The sequence below is a fragment of the Cnephaeus nilssonii genome, assembly GCF_951640355.1.
Source record: "Cnephaeus nilssonii genome assembly, chromosome: 15".
NCBI lineage: Eukaryota > Metazoa > Chordata > Mammalia > Chiroptera > Vespertilionidae > Cnephaeus > Cnephaeus nilssonii.
Window position 1 is genome coordinate 10,679,770 of NC_137086.1, and position 22,619 is coordinate 10,702,388.

General features: G+C 54.3%; 1 protein-coding gene across 4 annotated transcripts in view; it reads right to left on the minus strand.

Moving 5' to 3' along the window:
• Positions 1–22,619, minus strand: part of DNMT3A (DNA methyltransferase 3 alpha) — a 96,344-nt gene that overhangs the window by 65,181 nt on the left and 8,544 nt on the right. For 3 of the 4 annotated variants that reach the window (XM_079792006.1, XM_079792009.1, XM_079792008.1), the window contains exon 2: positions 4,604–4,865. In XM_079792006.1, the coding sequence (XP_079648132.1) occupies positions 4,604–4,666 (63 nt within the window). In that variant the 5' untranslated portion in view covers positions 4,667–4,865. Of the gene's footprint in view, positions 1–4,603; positions 4,866–5,012; positions 5,215–22,619 lie in introns of those variants that run through there. The other variant, XM_079792007.1, reaches the window with a different exon arrangement.

A 22,619-nucleotide genomic window follows, 5' to 3' on the forward strand; every position in this document is an offset into this window, starting at 1 on the left:
ACAGCCCAGGGGTGCCCGAGGCCTGAATGCTGGACCAGGCATAAAGCACCTTGCCCCACAGTGGCCTGAGGCACAGGCTCAGCACACGGCAGCCTCCCTGGGGATCCCCACACTCTCAACCAGGGCAGGACCTGGACAGGTGGGGTGGCGTCAGGGCTTTCCACCCCTTTCTCCTGGACTGACTGTGGCCTAAGGGGAGGAATAACAGTGAGGCACACGGCACAGGGGCCCCCAAAGGCTTTCTCCACGTGCCGGTGGAAGCTGGGGCTTGCCGGTCCTAAAACGTCAAGGGCCTTTGTTGGGGGTCATTTCTGCAGGGTAATCGTGGTTCCTTCTCGCTGATCAGATTAAGTGATAAAAATAATAGTGCCTAATTTATAGAGCAATTATAAAAATGAAACAAGAGAATGCAAGTACAGAGCTTAAAAGAGCACCTGGCAGACCATCAGCACCGAATGCATCTTGGCCAAAAGAGACTGGGAAGCAGCAAGATCGGGACCCAGCCAGAGCCTTGGATTCCTGGCCAGGCACTGATTCATACTATGGGTATCTGAGGAGGTCCTTCCCGCCCTCAGGCTTGGAATGCTCTTGGTCCTCTTTCCTGTCACCTCTGCCCCTCTCTCTCCCCTCCACACAGGACCTGGTGCCCTCCCTCCCTAATCCTCTCTAAGCCAGGACACAGATTCCTGGCCTCCCTGATGCTCACCTCCCACCATCTCCCCTAAGGCTAGCTCCCTCTGCTGTGGCCCACATTTACTCAGCTGACCCACCTTGGCCAGAGCATAGGAGCTCAGACCCCCAAAGCTTGCATCCTCCCGGCTTCTCCAAGAAGCCCCCCATATGGCTGGGAGGCTGCAGGGAGAAGGGATGCTGGGCAGGTGCCAGGGGGATACCACATACACAGACCTCTCTGTGCACGCCCAGCCACGGGGTGGCCACCTCAGCCCATCACTCACAGCTCTGCAGCCCACCTCCTGATCCTGGGCTCTGGGATTGCTCTCCTGTGAAGGGCTCTGACCCCCTCTCATTATCTTCTCTATCTTATCCACAAAATACTTCCTGAGCACCTACTCTGTGCCAGTTAGGCCCTGGGCCCTGCCCTCCACGGGCAGCAGTGGGGATGGCTATTATCCACACCAGTATTTCTCAACCCCCCTACAGGGCTGGTTACAACACAGATGGCTGGGCCCTTTCCCCCGAGTTTCTGAGTCAGCAGGTCTGGGGTGGGGCCCAAGCTTCTGCATTTCTAACCTTTCCAGGTGCTGGTGCGCTGGTCTAGGAATCACATTTTTTAAATCTATAATAATAAAAGTGTAATATGCTAATTAGACCGGACGTCCTTCCGGAAGATCTTCCGGACGAAGCCGGGGCTGTGAGGGAAGCCCGGTCCCGGGTGCCAGAGGGAAGCTGGTGCCGGCAGCCGGGGGAAGGAAGGCCTACTCTGGCACAAATTTCATGCATTGGGCCTCTAGATGTTATATACGTTTCAAGTGTACAACATTATAATTCAACATCTGTATACATTACAAAGTGATCACCCCCAAAAGTCTAGTTGCTACGCATCACCATATAATTGACCCCCCCTTTCCCTTTTGCCCAACCCTCAACCTTTTTACCCTCTGGTAACCACCAATCTGTCCTCTGAGTTTGTTTTTGTTTTATTTCGTTTGTTCACTTTCTTTTAAGATTCCACATATGAGTGAAATCATATAGTTTTGTCTTTCCCTTTCTGACTTATTTCACTTAACGTGATACCCCTAGTTCATTGTGGCATTATGTACAATAGCCCAAAAAACAACCTAAGTGTCCATCTATGGGTGAACGGACAAGAACCACATTCTGAGAACCACTGGTTTACAGCAAGTTATAATTCAAGGCAGATTAAAGCAAGGGTTTTGATCAGAGAGAATTAGGAAAAGGGCATTGCAGGCAGAGGAAACCGCATAAACAAAGGCCGGGCAGCCCCAGGAAGTGCAGGAGTGAAAGGTGCATGGGGGCGTGGCCTGGAGAGCAGCTGGAAGCGCACGTGGGGCCAGGCGGTGAGGGGGCCAGCGGGTGGCCACACCCCTTCCCTCTGGCTCCCAAGCAGTTGCTTTGTGCCAGGTACCCCTGGCAACTCTGCCAGGCTCCTCGGGCTCCACGCCCATCTTCCCCCTCTGCAGCAACAAGGCACCCCTGCCCAAGGCCTGGCTTTCACAGGCTGCTGTGGCGGCTGTCAGTATCTCTACCCACCCGCCCTGGGCAACTTCCTGGAGCTTCGGGAGCCAGCCCAGAGGTGCCAGGGGGGTGTGCCAGGTGAGCCAGCATGTGTGCTGTGGGCGTGCTCCAATCCCAGCCTACCAGTTCGCTCTATCTGCCCCGGGATCTGGGGCTGGGTATGTGTTTGTTGCCGCTTGAGCCAGAGCAGTTACTATGGGTAGATAATAATAGCAATCGTAATCCCTCATAATTGGACCAGACTTTGCTGTCTGCAGGGCACTTCCATGCCCATGACCTCATCTGACTTCCACAACACCCTGCAGAACAGGCACAGCTAGAGTTACCATCCCCGTTTCACAGCTGAGCAAGCGCAAGCCCAGATGGCCTGAAGTCACATCTCCAGGAAGGCAGCCTCGGGGCTGGGACCTGGGCCTACTGACTCTTCACCCAGTGAAACCTCTCTCTGTTCTGAACTGTCTTAACCGAGCACCCCACCTGCTGCTCTCCCCAGAAGGGCCCGCGGCTCTGCTGCCCAGGGCAGCCTGGTCCAGTACCGGGAGGAGTTGGGCCCAGCTGTCCCCACCTTCCCCACCTGCGGGGGGCAGCTGACCATCAGCTGCAAGTACATGGACACAAAGCTGTGTCAGCACCAGTCAGGACATCGGACCAGGGGCGGAGGGCCAGGGTCACCCAATCCAACAGAGGAGCAGAGCCAGGCTCAGGGAGGACAGGGAATTACTCACGGCCACAGCTGCCACTCAAGAGCACAGGTGGCCACCGATGGCCCGACTCTATAGCGGCAGGTCTGGGGCTGCTGCTGCCGGAGTCCCGTGGGTAACCGGGACTACCTGTCCCTTTTCCGTGGGGACAACAGGATGGAAATGGCCTGCAGCCCCGAGGAGCCTTGCCCGGTGGGCCGCACAGGCATGTTCTCTCCAGCTTGTTGGGGATGCGCTCCTCCAGGGCACGCAGCGGGTTTCCAGGCTGGGAAGGCAGGTGTCTGGGCTTCATGTTCCGTCGTGTGTGTGCGTGCGTGCGTGCGTGCGTGCGTGCGTGTGTGCGCATGTGTGTGTGTCCATACCAGGACCCACGCAGGCAGGGCTCTGTGGGAAAGGCTCTGATCCAGGAGGCGGGAGAGCAGGCTCCCATCTGGACCCACCACTAAGCTGGGCTCAGCTTCCTCATCTGCAAACTAGGGCCATCTGTCCTTGCCCCACTTGTTCAAGGTTGTCCCTAAAGGACCAAATAGATGGAAACCACCCAGAAAACAGAAACGCCCTGTGAAATGAGCAAGCCCAGGAAGGAGGGGAGGAGGGGAGGAGGGGAGCAGGGAGCAGGGCTGCCCCTCCTCAGAGTGCTCAGGGCCCACACCCAGCGCCAGGTGTCCACGCTCATTCCAGAAAGATGCCTGCGCTCCATGAAGATCCCCGGATACCACCAAGAACCACCATCCCTCACCCCTGCGCAGGGAAAGAGGAGCAGGCAGAGGGAACTGTGGGGACCACGGCACGACAGACAGGGCACCCCAGGAGGGCCCGTGGCTGGGACAGCTTTCCCAGAAGGGTGGTGGCGGGGTTTACTATTCCACTGGTACGGCGGGCGGTGGGGGGGTGGGGGGAGGGTTGCCTGTGGGTGACACAGCTTGGTGAGGCCCCAAGGCAGCCTGTCGGGACCCAGCGGGGACTCCCACCGGTTTGCTGTGAGCCCCGCTATCTGATTTAGGCCCATCCTGGAGTTTGGCAGAAGGGCGAAGAGGTCACCCCGCATGGAGCTCGGAAAACAAGCAAGTCACCAGCTCCATGGGCAGAGGTGCCACTGGCTCAGAGCCTGGGGTCAGGGAGGGGGACAGGAAACCACCATCTCCATGACAACTGGTGTCACTCCAGCATGTGCACACCGCCGCCCTGTGCCTGACTGTCTGCGCTGGAGGGAGAGCCCGCACGCGGTGTGACATCTACCAAGGCCCCCTGAACTTGTCTTTGGCCTTCCAGATGCTAGTGGACACCCTGGGGAAACAAGCAGCTAAAACAGGTAAAGCGACTCACCTAGGGACATAGCTGGTAACAGGCCAACCCCAAAAGGAATCCAGATCTGGGGACTCTGCCAGGCAAACCCAACCAAGACACAGACCTGGGGTTTGAACCTCCGCTCACACACCACGGGGGAGGGGGCGGGGGGGGCGGGTGTGGGAAGGGCCAGGGGCTGGTCCTGGATCCTGACTACCTGGCTCCCAGCCCCACTCTACCACCAGGATCCGGCCTCTGCAAGCCACCAGTCCTCAACTAGGCCCTGTGTGGAGGCTGCGTGGCGCGGTCCAGCGCTCAGCACATCTGAGCCCTTGCGACTGGGAGGCGGGCCCTCCCCGACCTGGACTAGAAGGTTCCCAGCAGAGCCAGCTGCTCACCTTGCGGTCCTCCTCCCGCTCCAGGGCGGAGCTGCTGGTGTCCCCGGGGCCGCTGGAGGGCATGGCGGGCAGCTGGGCGGCGGGAGGCAGGCTGGGGCTGCGCGGGGCTGGGGGGCGGCTTGGCTTCGGGGAAGGGATGATCGTAGTCTTTGTTAAGCGAGGGTTAAAACTTAGACATAGATCCGGGCGGGCGCGGGGTGAAACAGTCCGTGGAATCTCTGCCTCAGGCTGCCGGTGGGTTTGGGGGTTCCGATGGCTCCACCTGTTGGGGAAGAGAAGAGGGGTCAGTGGGGCAGGGCACCCCAACCCAGGCCCCGCCGGTCCCAGCCCCTCCTCAAGGCTGGGCCCCAGTCCCAGGTGCTGGCCTGCGAGGACTGCTCCTCCCACCTCACTCCCGTCCCCGGCTCACCAGCAGCTCAGGCGGCCGAGCCCTGCAGAGAAGGGGGAAACGGAGGCACAGGCCCGGCGCTGCCTGGCTTCCGTCGGGGCCCCTCCTGCCTGTGAGGCGGCACCAGTCCCCGGGTGTCCACGGCGCTGCGGCGTGGCGCGGAGGGAGTCACTTCTGGGACTTCCAGCTGCCTCCCGCCTCCTCCCTTCTCTTCCTTCACGACTGTTCTTTCCTTTGAACGCTTCCCACACGCCTCCCACCCCAGCCGCCCCCTGGGAAATCCCAGAGGTCCCCAGCCCGGCTACATTTTCCTTCTAATCTGTCCTCCACGCAGCCACCCCCACACCGCTCCCGCCCCACGTGGAGGAAGTGAGCAGCAGTCGCAGGATGTAGCGAAATGAATGTCACCTTACGGCAGGGCCCGGCTCGGGCCTGCAGAGAAAGCTGAGGCTGCCGCGGGCCGCGGGCTGCGGGCTGAGGGCCTGGGCTTGCAGTGCTTGGGGCCAGGACACCGGGTGGGGGGAGAAGCTACCCACAACCCACCGCCACGCCGAGGGAGGCTGAGACCCCTCTCCCTGCCACCCCATCTGCCTTCAGAAACGGGTGGCCTTGAGGGGGGCCCTCCGAACCCACACGGCTGAATTTTAGGGGATTTTCATCCTCCCTGTCTCAGGTGTGGGCCTCAAGCCAGTGAAATAACAAAGCCGCAGGCCTCCGCTGGGGGTGGGAGTGCTGCATGCAGGCTTCAACCCTCTTCACTCAGACAGAGTTTGCCTGCTCCCCACCCACCAGAAGGCGATGCGGGCCAAGCCCCTGCTCCAGAGCCAGCCAAGGCCGGGGAGGGGATTGGCAGGAGGACAGGGGAGGCAGGCTGGATCTGGGCCCACCCACACCCTTCCCCTTCCAGTTCCTGCTCTGCCTCACTGGGCTCCCCCTCCCTCTAGGACTTCTCCTCCCTCCCCCTCCAGCCAGGCTCCCTGAAAAAAAACGAGGAAGCAGAGAAAGCACAGGCTTGGGCCTCTCCAGGGCACAGCCCCTTCCCCAGGGACAAACACCTGGCTGGGAGGTGGGGGCCCAGGCCTGGCTCGGCCCAGGGTGTGGAGGGGAAGCTGGAGCTGGGGGGAGCCTCTGAGGACCAGGACAGGAGGGTCCCTGTGCGTTAAAACCCAGATACAGGTGAGCCTAGGAGCCTGAGGTGTAATGCACACGTCCAAGCGCAGCCCCGAGCTGGTGCAGTGAGTGTGTGCTGCCCCAGCCGGGAGGGTGTAGATGGCGGCGGTGAGAACGGCTCCATGTGTCGGGCGCTGTGCTAGGCACGGACAGCCATTCCTCCCTGGTGCAGCTACTAGCATTATTACTGTCCCTCGATTACGGTTGAATTTAGGCTCGAAAAGGATAGGACTTGTTCATATTCAGTGTCAAAGCAGAAGCTGGAACCCAGATCTCTCTTGAAAGCGGCTCCGTCCCCCAACTTACACCACCCACGAAACGACCCTTGAGAGCTCGCTGGAGAACTGGTCCGACCCAGAACTCGATGAGACGTCCATCCATGATAAGCCAGCCAGTCCCCTCACACCCACTCGGCATATTAGCATAAACACCCCCATCACCCCACAGCAAACCCTTCCAGAGCGTGTGGACGCTGAGAGAGGCAGAGTCTGGTGAGAAAGAACACTGAACCTGCGTTCTAGTCCTGACTCAGTTTCTCTGGCCTGTCACCTACCTCATCCATAAGCTTGGACAGCTGGACTAGATCTACAGGCATCCACTTCAGCCCTGCCAGGCTGAGCCCCAAGAGCCCCAGAGTGGGATCTAAGGGGTAAGAGGCAAAGAATGCTCCCCTGAGGCCTAGAGGCATCCAGGGGGCTCTACGAGAACAGCACCTGCAGCGAACCTCCGGCTGCCTGTGAGAAGAGGAAGGACGGAGGGAAAAGCAGAGCATGGCAAGGTGTTGACCCTGACCACGGCGGACACTGGAAAGGAAAGGAATGTTCTTTCCTCCTCCCCGCCCTCCACATCCCCCGGCCCCCCATCTGAGCTGCATACACTGTCCTCACCGCGAATGCAACGGACACGGGTCAATCTTGAGGTTCCTCTGTGTTCCTCAATGGAACAGACCTGTCAGTCAGTGTCCTGCATAACCACCCAGCACCGTCTAAAAGCATCCAGCATGCGCCAGGCAGCATGCACTGCACCTCTCCAGGGCCCGCTGTGGTGGCCTCGGTCCAGGCCTGGATGCAGTGCTTCCCGCCTGGCCTTAGGAGCTCCCCTTTTTCTCTCAAGCGCCCCTGCCAAGGGGAGGGATCTGCTCCTGGCCCCACAGTCCCAACACAGCGGCATGTGTCTACCGTGACAGCTCTTCGCCAGGCACGGCCCTGCTGCTCCTGGCGCTGAGGCCTCCTCCACACCCACGCCAGGGGCTGCACCACAAAAACGCCACCAAAGAAAAATCCTTGCCAAGACCCTGCCACCATGAGAGGCCGCTTTTGTTTCCTTCCTCATACCTCTAATGTGCAGAGTGGCCATGAATAATGCTTAGAACAACAACATACAAGCAATTTTTAAAGGAATCCCATCATGCAAATGTCTTGGTATCACAACGGACAAGGTCACCATCATCACTAGTTCAATCCTAAAACTCTTGGGGAAAAAGAAGTGGGACTTTGACTATACATACCCAATGTCGCGACCTTCTAAATCCAACTTAGTGGAAAGGGTTTCTAAATAAGAGGTAAAGTCACAGCGTGGGCTGAACAGAGGGGAGACACCACCCACGAAATTCCAGAGTCTGGAAAGCAGACTTGCGGCGGCCAAATTCCAGGCAGCACATGCAAACTGGTTTATAACAGAGTCCGTGAAAGACACCTGATGCGACGGCACCAGTACCTCCGGGACCAGGGATGAAGAGGATGTGCGTGTGTGAAAATAAAGAAGATGGAATAAACGAAGTAGAACCCCTAGATCCACCTCCCCCAGACGTCTGAAGGGTTATTCCCCGTAGAGCACAAAGCAGAGGGTCTTTGCACAAAATGTCCACTAGCCAGTTGCGAGTAAAGGTGATGTACCCAAACCAAGGAGATGAAGGTTATAAATGGGATGTTGTGTCCTACGGGCTACTCCCCCACTGGGCTCCTAGAACACTGGCAGCAAAACCCGCACCTTCATTTCAGTCCAAGCGGAAAGGCCTAAGGACGCAAATACGGACACCAGAACCCAAGTGGTGTCCAATTGGCTGGTGTGGGTCAGCCAGTGGACCTGCAAGTCAACAAGCCCCGCCATCACGCTCATCTCTTCCAATCGGCTTTGTAGTCCCTTGTCCTTAACTTTGGACGGACAACCCAGGACCTCTAGACCAGCGGTCGCCAACCTTTCGGACCTCACCGACCACCAGTGGTCCGTGGACCACCGGTTGGTGACCGCTGCTCTAGACATGCCAGGGAAGCCTCTAACTTGGAAGATAGAGGCCAGGACCAATAAAACCAAAACCAAAACAAACAAAACACAACTCGGAGGAAATATACTTTATGCGCAGAGACGATACTACATTCATGAAAAAGGAATGTGATGCTATTAAGAAAGAACATTCAGAGGACATAAACGTACTCTTAGAAAAAAAAAATTGTGCTAGTAGAAATACAAAACTCAACAGAAGGAGAAGATTAAAAAGAAAAATAAGCCCTGGACAGGTAGCTCAGTTGGTTAGAAATACCCTTGAACTTCTGAAAATCATTCTCTAATTAGAACCCTTTGCCCAGCCTAACGATCATTTAAGTGTGAGAGTAGAATAAAGAGATTTTTCAGACGCTCCTTTCTCAGGGAGCACGGGAAGATGTCCCCTAAGAGAAGGGACTTAAGGCGAAAGAGGCCAGAGGCCATGGGAGGCCGTGGTTCGGGTCTAAGCAGCACGACTCAGGGCCCAGGCTCGGTCAGTGCTGTCGGCAGTGTGGACCCTCCCAATGAACCTCTTTTCAACCTGACAGGTGTCACTCACCGTCCGTACTTGGCTACCTGGACACAGGGACTGGATGGATGTGGATACTGACAGATATCTGTCCTGGATGATGTGCTCCAAATGGGGAAGCAAACCAAGCCAGAGGAAGACACGAGATCCAGGAAACAGGAACTCCAGCCAGAAGGAGGGCAAAGGGGATGGTAAGGATGACCACAAAAGGAAGTCACCCAACAGCAGTGACAACGTGCAGAGAGCAAGAGAATGGGTAACCAACAAATGGAACTGAAATACACGGTACTTGACATGACTGGCCTTGTGGAAAGCCAGGCTGACAGCTATTAGAAGGTGTAGCAGGAAGTACAAAGAAAATAAGGCAAAGGAAAACACAAGGGAATTATTAGAGAAAACAAAAAGGAAGTTAACTATTGTAGTACGCTATAAGGCTCAGCTGTTACGTTAGTTGATTTAATGCAAATAACAGTTGCATTAGTTGATTTAACAAATACACACACATACACATATATGTGTGTGTGTATGTGTGTATGTATGTATGTGGGTGATACTACATATTAATTTCCTATTTGCTGTTGTTACAAATTAGCATAAAATTAATGGCTTAAAACAACACAAATTTGTTATCTTGCAGTTCTGGAAGTCAGAAGTCCAAAATATTTCTCATCACTGGAGACTTGGGGAAATCCATTTTCTTGATTCTTGCGGCTTCTATTGGCTACTCACATTCCTTGGCTCATGGCCACCTCCGGCCCTCACAGCCACAATGGCCATCTTTCTTCTCTGCATTGCTCTGACCCTGCTTCCCTTACATCTCTTTCTCTGCCTCTCCTGCCCCTGTCTTTCACGTCTAAGGATCCCTGTGATTGCATTGGGTCCACCCAGATAATCCAGGATAATCTCCCATCTCAAGATCCTTAATTTAATCACACCTGCAAAGGACCTTTTGCCATATAAGGGAACATATCCACAGGTTCGGGGGATTAGGCTGTGGCTGTCTTTGGGGGGCGAGTCTCCTGCATGCTTACCGATATATTAATATACGCATAAAACATATTCAAAAGAACACTGCTAGGTCCCTGTGAATAGTATGCCTATGAGACCTATGTAGGAGGATGGCTGGAGAGTGGAAAGGGTGGCCATGTAAAAGAACTAAATTCTTTTTAAAAAATATATATTTTATTGATTTTTTACAGAGAGGAAGGGAGAAAGATAGAGAGTCAGAAACATCGATCAGCTGCCTCCTGCACACTCCCCACTGGGTATGTGCCTGCAACCAAGGTACATGCCCTTGACCGGAATCGAACCTGGGACCCCTGAGTCCGCAGGCTGTTGCTCTATCCACTGAGCCAAATCAGTCAGGGCGAGAACTAAATTCTTATTTACTAAATAGGACATGGATGAAAAGTATCTAAAATGGAAGAGTCAAAAGATATACACATTACTCAGAAATGTAAGTGTAAAACTGCTAGAAGAAACAGTTAAAAGGAGTTGCCTCAGAAGAGGACGAGGGTGGGAGTAGGCAACGAACAACTGCATTTGGTGAAGAGGTGTTAGTACTATTTGACTTCTCAAATTATACGCAAGTACTACTGTGAGGAAATAAAAATAATTTTTAAAAAGAGAGGTTGGGGATGGGTATGAGGGCTTACACCCAACTGCAGTCAATGTTTGGGCGTGGCCTCCATCCTCTATAAAGAGTGCAGCTCAGGCCCTGCCATCTCTGTTGCTCTATGAAACCATCACATCCCACAGAATAACCATTATCAGCTCCTCACACCCACACAGAGTTCCGTCACCAGCTATAAAAGTTGTACCTCCTTCCCCACCCGCCCCGCCTCCCCCCTCACGAAATATTTAATTCTTGCAATACGTCATTTCCACTCAGTCCAGCCCCTGCACAGCGTGATGTACCTCCCTCACATCCCTCCCAAACTGCACCTGTGCATGCCATTGCTGCCTACATCCCTAACCATGACCGACCGTGACTCACTCATTAGCCCACCTCAGACCAAAGGCCCACAATTCAGCCATCTCCTGGAGCCCCCAGACAGCCCCTACCATACCAGCTTCCACTACACTGTCCCTACATATTCCCACCAACACCAACCCCATCAGCACCCCCAAGCTGATCACCCTAAGTCTCAACTCCAAGCATACTCCAACCAGCAACAACTAGATTGTCACCCCACAGTCTTATCTCAACAAGGGCTTGCAGAGAATTATCTTCTTCCAGAAACAAAACCGTCATTGCCCACAAACTTGAATCCTTGCTCCATCAAAAGCTGTCCTAATGTTATCACCATAAGAGCCTTTTCCACCCCATCTCAAGTCCTCTATCTGAACTGCTGAAAAATGCCGACCATCGCTTAGCAGGTCCCTCTTCTTCCCTTTATCTGAAGCCTACTTTTCTCACAGTGGACTTCGCTTGTTTAAGTCTATCTAGTCACCTTAAGTCTATCTAGTCACCTTCCCTGCCTTCCCAGGGGGGTGTTGGTTGTTTGTGCTGACCCCACCCCCACTTCAGTCAGAGTGAGCATGTGACCAGGCAGGGCCAATCAGAGGCCTCCCAGGGAGACTTTGGCACAATGGAAAGATGCTAATATGGTAGGATGTGAGTCAGGAGCTGCTGGCTCACCTGAGAACAAAGGGATGAAGACAGAGGGATGGAAAACTCAAGTCCTTGTCGGGTCCCTGCAGCTAGCTGTACCTGGAGGCAGGGCATCTGTCAACCTCTCACAAAGTGAGTGAATCTGTGCCTTGCGGCTGACAGTCCTGACTCATATGCTAATCTCAACCTCCATAAATCCTCCCCGGGAGGCCCACTATGTGGGTTCAAGTCCTGGCTGCTATGTGATTAGTTATTATCTGTGTGACCAGAGACAAAACTGTGCCTCAGTTTTCTCAGCTGTAAAATGGGGGAAATAAGAGTAGCCACTTCATAGGACTGTTGTGAAAATTAAAATGAAATGCATTAAAACTGCTTACAAGAGAGCCTGACAAATAACATACTCCATGAATTTGAACAATTAGTAGTTCCTGACTAACCAGCCCACAGCTTTCCCTTCTTTCTTGAAATCAACCGAGCACCACGAGTGCACGCTGCTCAACCAGGAGTGTCTATCGCGCTTCCCAGACATGCCAGGTCCTGTGAAGAGCATTACAATCTCAACATCTTGTTCATGCTCATGCCAACCCTCTGAAGTGGGTACTATTTTTATCCCTGTTTTCCAGATGGGAAACAAATGAGGTATAGAGAGGTTAACGAAGCTGCCTAAGGTCATCCAGTGAGTAAGTGATAGAGCCAGATACAACACCAGGTCTGTCCCACCCCAGAGCCCAGTTTTCCCTCCATCATGATCTCCTACAATTAGCATGTGACTGTTGCAGCCATATTAACTTTGGGCATGGATTGGTCAGAAAACAAAATTTTCAGTTAGTCTCCCTTTCCTGGTTAGGTCTGCCATGGGGGCAAGAGCAGGGCGGTGATAGGCACACAACCTTATAATCAGTGCCCAGCCCAAGGTGGGAATCATCCATTCATTTATTCATTTGCCCATTTACTGAGCGCCTACCAGGTGCCAGGCACTGTACTGAAGGACATACTTTGTCCTATTTCATCCTAACAATCCTATGATGAAGTAGGTTCTATTGTCATTTAATGGGAGACAATGAGGCTTGAAGAGATTTATTACCTCTCCAAGGTAGCCCAGGTAGGAAAGTCCCAGGGCAGGATAAGGAATCCAGGTCTAACGCTGGAGTCTTGACACACGTGCCAGCACTCAGCCATGGGTAAGCATGCTAAGCACAGACCCCAGATCATATCTGTGCCCTGATGTGACACCAGCCCACAGATAACAGCCTCCTGGCTGAATTTCCTATTGAGCTTGGGAGGAGTTACCAATGAGTCCTGCGGGTGACAGAGGCAGGAGAGTATCTGGTGCCCATGTCACCCCATCATCTGCCAGGGCCTGGTGAGTGGGGGCCAGCAGAAAGCTGAGGGGAGACTCAGGGCCTCTTAGACAGAGATGTCTATCCGCCACAGCCTCTCGGTCACAAGACGGGGGCTGGATAAGGGAGGAGGAAGAAGATTCAGAGACACTTTCCGACAGCTCATTCTCTCTCCACACGAGTGAGATGCTCATCATCATACCATTACTCTGACGTTCAGAAACATCCCTTCTACCCAAACCACCAGCTGCCCATACACCAAAGCCAACCCAACAATCCTGCCATCCTCTGCCCACTTCAAAGCCCATCTGTCTGGCTCCGGAGTCACAGTAGGATGACGTGTGGTTCTTCCACCCCCCTCGAGGCCAGGGCACTGCCAGCGTGAGTATTTTGGGTCACACCAAACCTGCTGCCGCGATGCTGGCCACACTGGCAGAGATGAGTTGAATCAGACTCTTCCGCTCACACTAAAGGTTACCATGACGCAGCCCCAAAAGCGGAGAGGGGAGAAAGATGTTTAAATCCAAAATAGATGCCGGTAAGGAGCTGACGGTGTTCTTGGGAGCCAACATGAGTAATACAGCCTTGCGCAGAGGAGCATGTGTTTCTGAGGGTGGAGGGTCAGGAGAAGGCCTGCCGTGTGCGCTGTGGCAGTCAGATGGGCTTCCCACGCCCTGGGAATCAGGGGCACAGGGCGGCCAGGCTGGCAGCCATGAACATGGGTCTGACTCCATCCTCCCCTGGAGGCAGCCCCTGGTCTACACGTGTGCGTTTCTCTGCTTTTCCAGCGTTCTTTAAAGAATGGTCCATACCCGCCAGCTGCCGAGCCTCTTTACTTACCCTCCCCTTGGTCCCTACATCTGACCCCCACCCCATCCTATATCTCTGAACCCTCTAGGGGCACTGGATGTTGTAATCCCCAAAGGGGACACCACAATGCTTCCACTGGAAGGTAAGTCATTCACTTGGCTTTTCTGGCCCCCTAATGCCACTCAACTGACAGACAAAAACAGGAGTTACTCCACCGGCTGGAGTGATTGATCCTGGTTCTCAAGGAGAATTCGGTTGCTGTACACACGAGAGGCAGCGAAGACGGTCTGGAACCAGGGGACTCTCTCAGCTCCCTCTTAGAACTTCCATGCCCCAAAGTAACATTGGAAAATGGAAAACTACAGAAGCAAAAAATAAAATAAAATAAAAATAAGGAGGGGGGAACAACTGAAGATTCAGATCCTTTGAGAATCAAGGTTTGGGTCACTCCACCAGGTGAAAGAAGCCTGACCTGCCGAGGTCCTGGCTGAGCACGGAGGAAAACAGGATGGGTAATGGGAGAGGGAAGCCCGATACTGAATGTGACCTTATGAACAAAAACAGAAGTGAGAAATGTAGTAGTTTTGTATATTTTCTATTTACTTGATATACACTGAGTGGCCAGATTATGATGATCTCTGAACGCAGAATAATCTGGCCACTCAGTGTATATCCTATATAATAAAAGGCTAATATGCAAATTGTCTCCTCGACCAGGAGTTCGACCTACAGGCAGGCCAGCCAACCGCCCATGTCCCCTCCCCCTGGCCAGGCTGGCTGGACCCCACCCATGCACAAATTCATGCACTGGGCCTCTAATATATATGTGTGTGTGTGTATATATATATATATATATATATATATATATATATATATACCCCACCCATGCACGAATTTATGCACCAGGCCTCTAATACACACACACACACACACACACACACACACACACACACACACACAGAGTGGCCAGATTATTATGTGTTCAGCGATCATAATAATCTGGCCACTCAGTGTGTATGTGTGTGTTTATTTGTACATGGTAACTGTTTTCTTTTTCCTCCTTCTTCCCATTATTTTATATATGATGTTGGAAGTTAAGTCTATAATTGAGTCGAGGTAGAATATTTGGTGAGGCTGTTGCTGAATTTGAGAAGTTATTCATGTAGACAGAGATTGACATAATGATTGGTGAGACTCCTCATTTAGGGAAAAGGAAGTTAAAGTGTCCTTCAATAAGAATAGCTGTGTCTTGACAGGTAGAAATATAGCTGTTTTGCAGTTACAGGGGAGCTCAGATGTGTGTAAAATGGTGCAATGGGAGCTGTGTGCCAAAGCAGGCTGTACCAGGTTATTTATTCACCCTTCACTGCCTGCTCTGTGAACACACACAGGCCCTGTGCAGATTTCTCCTCTGCCAGCTGGCACATGAAACGGGCAGCAGAGGGAACTTTATCACATCCAGTGTGTTCTCTTGGAGGGGTCCTTCACTGTAGACAACCGCTCCAGGAGCCAGATTCTGCTGTCTTGGTGGCTTCTCCAGCACCAGGTTCCTGTGCCACACGGCTTCTCCAGCACCAGGCTCCTGTGCCACACGGCTTCTCCAGCACCAGGCTCCTGTGCCACACGGCTTCTCCAGCACCAGGCTTCTGTGCCACACACAGCTTCCCCAGCACCAGGCTCCTGTGCCACACACAGCTTCCCCAGCACCAGGCTCCTGTGCCACACACAGCTTCTCCAGCACCAGGCTCCTGTGTCACACACGGCTTCTCCAGCACCAGGCTCCTGTGCCACACGGCTTCTCCAGCACCAGGCTCCTGTGCCACACACAGCTTCTCCAGCACCAGGCTCCTGTGTCACACACGGCTTCTCCAGCACCAGGCTCCTGTGCCACACGGCTTCTCCAGCACCAGGCTCCTGTGCCACACACAGCTTCTCCAGCACCAGGCTCCTGTGTCACACACGGCTTCTCCAGCACCAGGCTCCTGTGCCACACGGCTTCTCCAGCACCAGGCTCCTGTGCCACACGGCTTCTCCAGCACCAGGCTCCTGTGCCACACACGGCTTCTCCAGCACCTGGCTCTTGCAGTGTGACAGCAGAGGCCAGCATGTCAGCCAACCACCCCCCTTGGGTAGTTTAGTAGCAGTGTGCCCCAGCGACATACTTCCTCATGAACAACTTTCCTTGGGACCCAAAAGGGTGGATTTCTAGTGAGTTCCAGAGGACAGGTTTCCAGTAAGTTCTGCCAACATGGCACCAGAGTGCCTTCCCTGTCATCCAGGCAGCCATGGCCATGTCCTCTCCGTTAAGGTCAGGATCTCGGGCTGGGGGAGGGCCTCTTCCTTGGGCACTCCACGGCAACCCTGGGGGTAGTGGCTGTTTTCATATGTGCCGCTTCTATAGTCCTTGCCATTCTTTTTACTTCTTACCAGCCAATCGCTCATACACCAACTGCCTGTTATAGTTAATAAGCCTTTATGTTAAACTTTTCCTGTTCAGATCGCCATGTGGTTTCCGTCTCCTGAATGCGCCCTGACTGGTACCGTCACCCACAGCTTCAAATGGCCTTTTTCCACCCGCAAGGTCCTTGAGCTCAATTCAGCATCCTTGCCAGATAATCACTGCCTGCTTCAAGCACTCACTCAGCAATCACGCGCGGAGTGCCACTGCGGGGCCGGGCGCGGGGGCGAGGAGACCCCTGCTCCTGGAGGTTCACAGCAGGCGGAGTCTCTGGGAGTCTCTGGCTCTCTCCCCCCGGGACTCCACTTGGCTCCAGGCCGTTGGTTCTCTCCCACCTGCCGGGCTCGGTCTTGCTCCCACGGCTGCACAGTGGGCGCCCCTCACGGGTCACACTCTGCCTTCAGCTGTACCCTAAACTCTCCTCTGCTGAGCTACGTGGGCTGAAATTAGTGCAGACCTCCTTCTGCAACACCTCCATCCTTAGTTTCCGGACATCTCCACCTGGGTGACTTGCAGTCACCTAAAGTCCTACTCTCCTAGAACCTAAAATCTTACTCTCCTAGAACCTAAAATCCTACTGTCCTAGAACCTAAAATCCTACTGTCCTAGAACCGGATGCCTCAAGTCTCCTCTGGCTTCTATGTGGAAGCAGCATCACCCTCCCCTCAGCTGCCAAAGCCCCAAACTCTAGAGAGAACTAGGGTCCCACCTACCCCTCAGTCCCCATCCTCCATCGGACACCTGGTCACCCGGCCTCTGCTCTGCCGCTCCCTCCAGGCCCTGTGCACTGCAGGTCTAGAGCTTGGCAGTTATCCTGCATCGGGCCTCCCTGCCTCTGGAGTCCCTACCCGCACCCAAGCCTTTCAGCGAGATTCCCTGCACACAGCTCCCTCAGTCAGAGCCCAGGATGCCTGATGAAATGTTCTAATGATTGTGGTGGTGGTTCCACAACGCTGTGAAGGTGCTACAAACCATCGAACTGCACACTTTAAGTGAGTGAATTGTACGCTATGTAAATTATATTTCAATAAAACTGTCGTTTTAAAAGAAGGTAGGGAACTATGAAGCCAAAGATGTTCAAACACGGTAAAATTTAAACTCTGGTCTGGTCCCACACCCCTATCCCAATGGCCTCAGCAGACTGCTCAGACCTCGTCCCCCACCTCTCCCAGATGACCCCATCATTCCGGGCCAGTCACTGTCCCCAGCTTACATCCCCTCTTTCCACACACACTTGTGTCTACACTCACACCATTCTCTCCTCCAGAGGGCTCACCAGTCCCCTCCTGCCCCTTCCTTTAGCCACACCCACCCCCCTCATCACTTCTCCCCCGCCCCCTCTTTAATCAACTCAGTCCTGTGGTCATTTAGCTTTTCATTTGTATGTAGATGTGTCTGTTTCCCCAAACAGATGAGATTAGAGTTCATGTTTTACACCTTGCTGCCCCCTAAAGCTCAGTGCTTCTCCCCCTTCTGCCCCGCCTCTATTGCCCCTATTCTGGGTGACCCTGGAGGCAGAGAGGACTGTGTGAAATCACTCCCAGGCAGCTGCAACATCCCCAGCACAGTGCTGCGGTGCCTAGAGTGACTGCCCACAACCCCCATTCTAGGGGTCGCTTGGTAGAGTTCCCCAAGGCGGCACTGTGCCAATGGAAAGGCCCTAGGCCAGGAGTTCCTAGGCTCCGCTTCACCTTTCCCAGGCCAGGATGTACACCTGCCGTGGGGTGGGTGGCCTCCCACCCCTCCAGGCCTTTGGAGGCTGAGTCCTGTGACCACTCTCTCCCCACACCATCCCCGCATATGCTTCCCCCACCTGCACCTTCTCACCCTCTTCCCTGACCAAGTGACCACCCAGCTGACCCACTCCCAGGCCAGAACTAGGAGGTTCCCCAAAGGGTCTCCAGGACCCGGGAGTCGCTGAGGGAGCACAGCCCCTCCCTGCCCACGGAGCCCTCAGAATTACCTCTGGCTGCCTTTCTCCTCACCCTCTGCCCCAACCCAACCCAACCAAACGGCTTGTGGAGGGGCCAGGGAAGGAGGAAGAGCCCCAGGAGGGGACTGGGCAGCACATCCCAGAATCACGAGCCCCTGGCCCAGCAGCCCTGGTGCAGTTCTTCCACCCCTTCAGCCCTAAGGAGGTCAGCTGGACCCCCCTCAAGCCTGGCTCCTCCACTCAGAGACGTGGACCTTGCTTTCCCAATCTGTACAATGGGGTGAGTGGGTCCCGACCTCAGAAGTCTATCGGAGTTGAGTGCTTAGCACAGTGCCTGGCACATCTAAACATCAGGGTGTTTTTTGTGTTTTTTTTTTTTTTTTTAAAGTATTATGTGATTAATCAGGGCAGAAGGCCAGCAAAGTGTCCTTAGGAAACCTAGACTCCGGCTAAGACCACACCCAGGAGTGGCTCTTGTTCGCTCCTGGGAACAGCTGCTGTGGCCTGAGCCAGAGTCCCCTCTCTTAGCTAATGCCCAGAGCCTCCTGACTCCCCAGCCCAGGCCCCTTGCCACCAGAATGGGTAACCTCTTTAGCGGAGCCCTTAACCTGCCATCATGGCCGTAGGGGCTCTCCAGAGCCACAGACACAGATACACAGACAAACACACACAAACAGAGGACTGCACGCGCGCACACACACACACACACACACACACACACTCCTCTCCTCTCCTGCTCAGGCCCGGGCTCCAGGGGAGGATTCCAGGCAGGGCCTCCCCGCACATGCGCCGCACACTCCACCTACGGCATGGGCCAAAGAGGCATTTGGAAACCAGCTTGGGAACCTCATAACCATTCATAACATTGTTCTGAGAGAAAATACAAAACATTGCCCTATAAACAAACAGTTGCGATAGAATTCCTCCAAGACTAGGAATTGCCTGTGCTAGAAAACTACCAGAGCAAGAAGAGAAGAACCACATAAACTTAGTTTGCCTTTGCAAAATTAATACCAATTACAAAAACATTTATGTGAACTGCTTACCATTTTCACTTAATTACCATGCAACACAATTATGTATACCATTAGGGTATGCCAGATTAATTAAGCTGTACATTTCACCTGATTATACCCCCACGCCCTCAGTCCATATATGCCCAACTTCCAGAGGGCTGGCCCTGTAACGGGTATGTGCGCAGGTCTGTGCAAACCAGAGAAATGGTTTCCACACTCAAATCCACAGTGGTCCCCACCACCCCAGTCCCACCCAGAGACGGCCTGACTCGGGCCCAGGCCCTCTTGCCAACATCACCACCACAAGCGCGCTGCTGAGAAGCCAGCTTCCCCCCAGGCCTCCTTGGGAAGGCAGAGCTACTTCAAAGGTCTCCCCAGGGGTGTGGCTACATGTGGCAGGGGCCACCCTACAGCCCAATAGCCACCACATGTGCCCACTCACAGAGGAAGCTGGCTTCACTGTCCAGACCAAGGTGACCCCAAGCTCATTTCTGAGACTCCTCAGGGGCCCTGTACCCCTTTCTCCAGCACACTGAGCCAGCTATGGGGCAAGGTACCAGCTGTGGTCCACCCAGGCCTACGGGGTTCAGAGCCTCCCCACCTCTCCCTCTGCTCTGCAAACACCACCTCCTTTATTAAAAAAAGGAAATGACCCCCTAATTCCCACTTAGCTTAGCACAGTGGTCGGCAAACTCATTAGTCCACAGAGCCAAATATCAACAGGACAGCGATTGAAATTTCTTGTGAGAGCCACATTTTTTAAACTTAAACTTCTAACGCCACGTCTTCAAAATAGACTCCCCCAGGCCGTGGTATTTTGTGGAAGAGCCACACTCAAGGGGCCAAAGAGCCGCATGTGGCTCGCGAGCCGCAGTTTGCCGACCACGGGCTTAGCAGTTGCTATTGAAATACACGGGGGTTATCCAGGTTTGGGGAACAAGAGTCAATGCAACATGACAAATGGACCTTCCCAGGAAGGAGGAGCTCACTGCCTGAGGGCCAGGTAGGCCAGGCCTCCCGGGAGGCAAAGCAAGCAGCAGCTCCGGGAGAGAAAGAAGGGGTGTGTGGGTGTGCGCCTCCTCGGTGCCAGACTGGGAGCATGCATGGCTGAACCGTAATCCTCAGACACCTGTGAGGCCAACTGCATGAGGATTCTTTTAAACGAGTGACATAAAATACCCAGGTTTAGTGCAAGGAGCAGTGTTTGAAACAAGCAAACAAGCAAAAACAACAGCCTGTGAGGTTATCCCCACTTTGCAGATGGCAAAACTGAGGCTAAGAGAGGCTAAGTGATCTGCCCAAGGATACAGCTGGGAGGGGACAGGGCTGAGGGGCCATGCTACCTCCTGTTCCAGTGATGCTGACCTGGCTCAAGCCATTTTTCTAGAAATTCTTTCGAAACCGCCTTTCCTGCGACACTCAAAAGACTCATTTCTATTTTAGGGAAGCAGTCTTGCTTATTTCTTTTCTGTTTGCTTACCCAACCTGCTGCCCTCAGCGAATCCCCACCTATCTCAGTGGCCCTGCCCATCAATGGAAGGTGGACGTCCGTGTGGTAACTCACATACCATTCTCAGAGGGTGACAGGACGTCCCACAGGTCATGCAGGTGGGGGTCTAGGCCTTGCTCCTCATTGTGGGGAGCCCCTGAGAGGCCCCAGCTCAGGGCCCCAAATCATCAGCACCTCTCACGCACAGGGAACGAACGTCTGCTTAAGTCACTTCCCTGCTCAGAAATCTCCACGGGTTGCTTCCAGTTATGGAACAAAATGTGCCTGTCTTTCTAAGCCATCACGCTGGATCCTGCCCCGCCCTGGCCTCCACCTCCAGGCCTGGGGACAGGCTCTCTCCTTCTGCCAGCCTGGCCAAACCCAGGCTCCATGGGCAAACCTTACTGCCCTCAAGTCTCCACCCCACTCCCCCCTCCCACGTGAAGCACTCCCAGGTTCTCGAGACTTTCCCCATCTTGTATCCTCACCGTGGATGGATGGCATCTCCACCCAAAAGCTGGTGAGCCACAAACCAGGCTCCATGGGCAAACCCTCCCGTGAGGATTACTGCCTTCAAGTCCACACTCCACTCCCCCTGACTCACTGTACCCCCCAGCCCCCAGCTGTTCCTACAGCTCTGCTTCCTAGATGCCTCACAGAGCACCCCTCCTCCAAGCCCACACTGTCGCTCCCTGGACTTCCTGCACCAGCCTTCCGCCTGGGTTCCCTGGCCCCATCTTTACCTGCCCAATTTCTCTTCCTTGATGCCCCGGGATGACCTCTCTAAGATATAAATATGAGCATGTTTCTCCAAGCCCGACACCTATCAATGGGTAACACCCCAGCCTTCCACGGTCCAGCTCTGGCCCAGCCCTCCAGCCTCACATCCCATCATTCCTCAAATGCCATTACTCCAGCCACGTCAGGTCAGAAAATGCCCTTGGCCACCTGGCTACCTGCTCCCCACCCTTCAAGACTCCACTCAAGCGTCACCTCCTTTAGAAAGCCTTTCCGGACCGCCCTTCGCCCTGAATGAGATGTCCCTTCTCAGAGTCCCCCCATCCCTCCCCTCCCACATGCTGCCGGATCTCTCCACCCACCAATGATGTAATGGTTGCCCTCTCCAGACTCTCGCCTCTGCTGTGGGCTCCTTGAGGACCAACTAGTCCCTTTCATCTTTGTAGCCAGTGCCTGGCACATAGTAGGTCTTCAGTAAAAAGACGAACTTTATTTGTGGGTTTGAAGCAAGGGACCTCGCAAGAGAGAACCTGAGAGCTGCCAGGCCTGCCTACTCGGGGCCCTTGCATCTCACCAGCTGAGTCCAGGCTGCGTGGAGGGTGTCGACAGAAGAAAATGCAGAGGCAACTGCCCAGCCCACGGGGCTTCCCAGTGGAGCTCCCAGCACCAGGCAGGCCCTCAGGCCACCAGCGTGAGGCTGGGGGACCCACCGGCCTGAGAGGATGGCAGCAAGCACCACATTGTTGCTGGAAATAAAACCATTAGGAACCGGTGCAGTGTTGCCAGCTGCCAGCTGTGGTCTGGACCCTCCCATGCCTCTAGGCCAGGGGGCAGAGCCAGCCCTGCCAGCAGGCCCAGAACCAGAGGAGAAGCCACTGTTGGCTCTGGGCCCAAAGAGACCAGAGGGCAGGGAGGGAGAGGGCTTGGGGGACCTGCTGGGTCCCCCAGTGAGAGGCTGATGAAGTACATCAGGATTGAAGGCCCAAGATCAGATGGCCAGGGCTGGGGGACTCAGATCAACCAGCCAAACCCTGGCTTTACGGAGGCGGGAATGGAGGCTCCAAGACTCCTCCTAAAGAGTGAGGAAAAGGACAGGCAACATTTGTAGGCTCTTATCGTGCACAGGGGCCTTCATGGGGGTCATCACACGTAGTCCCTAAAGTCACCCTCGCGCAGTCCTGTCATGACCCCATTGAAAGAAAAGGAACTCAAATCCCCTGAACACCTACTATGTGTCAGGCAAAGTGCTGGCTGTTTTCCTCACATATT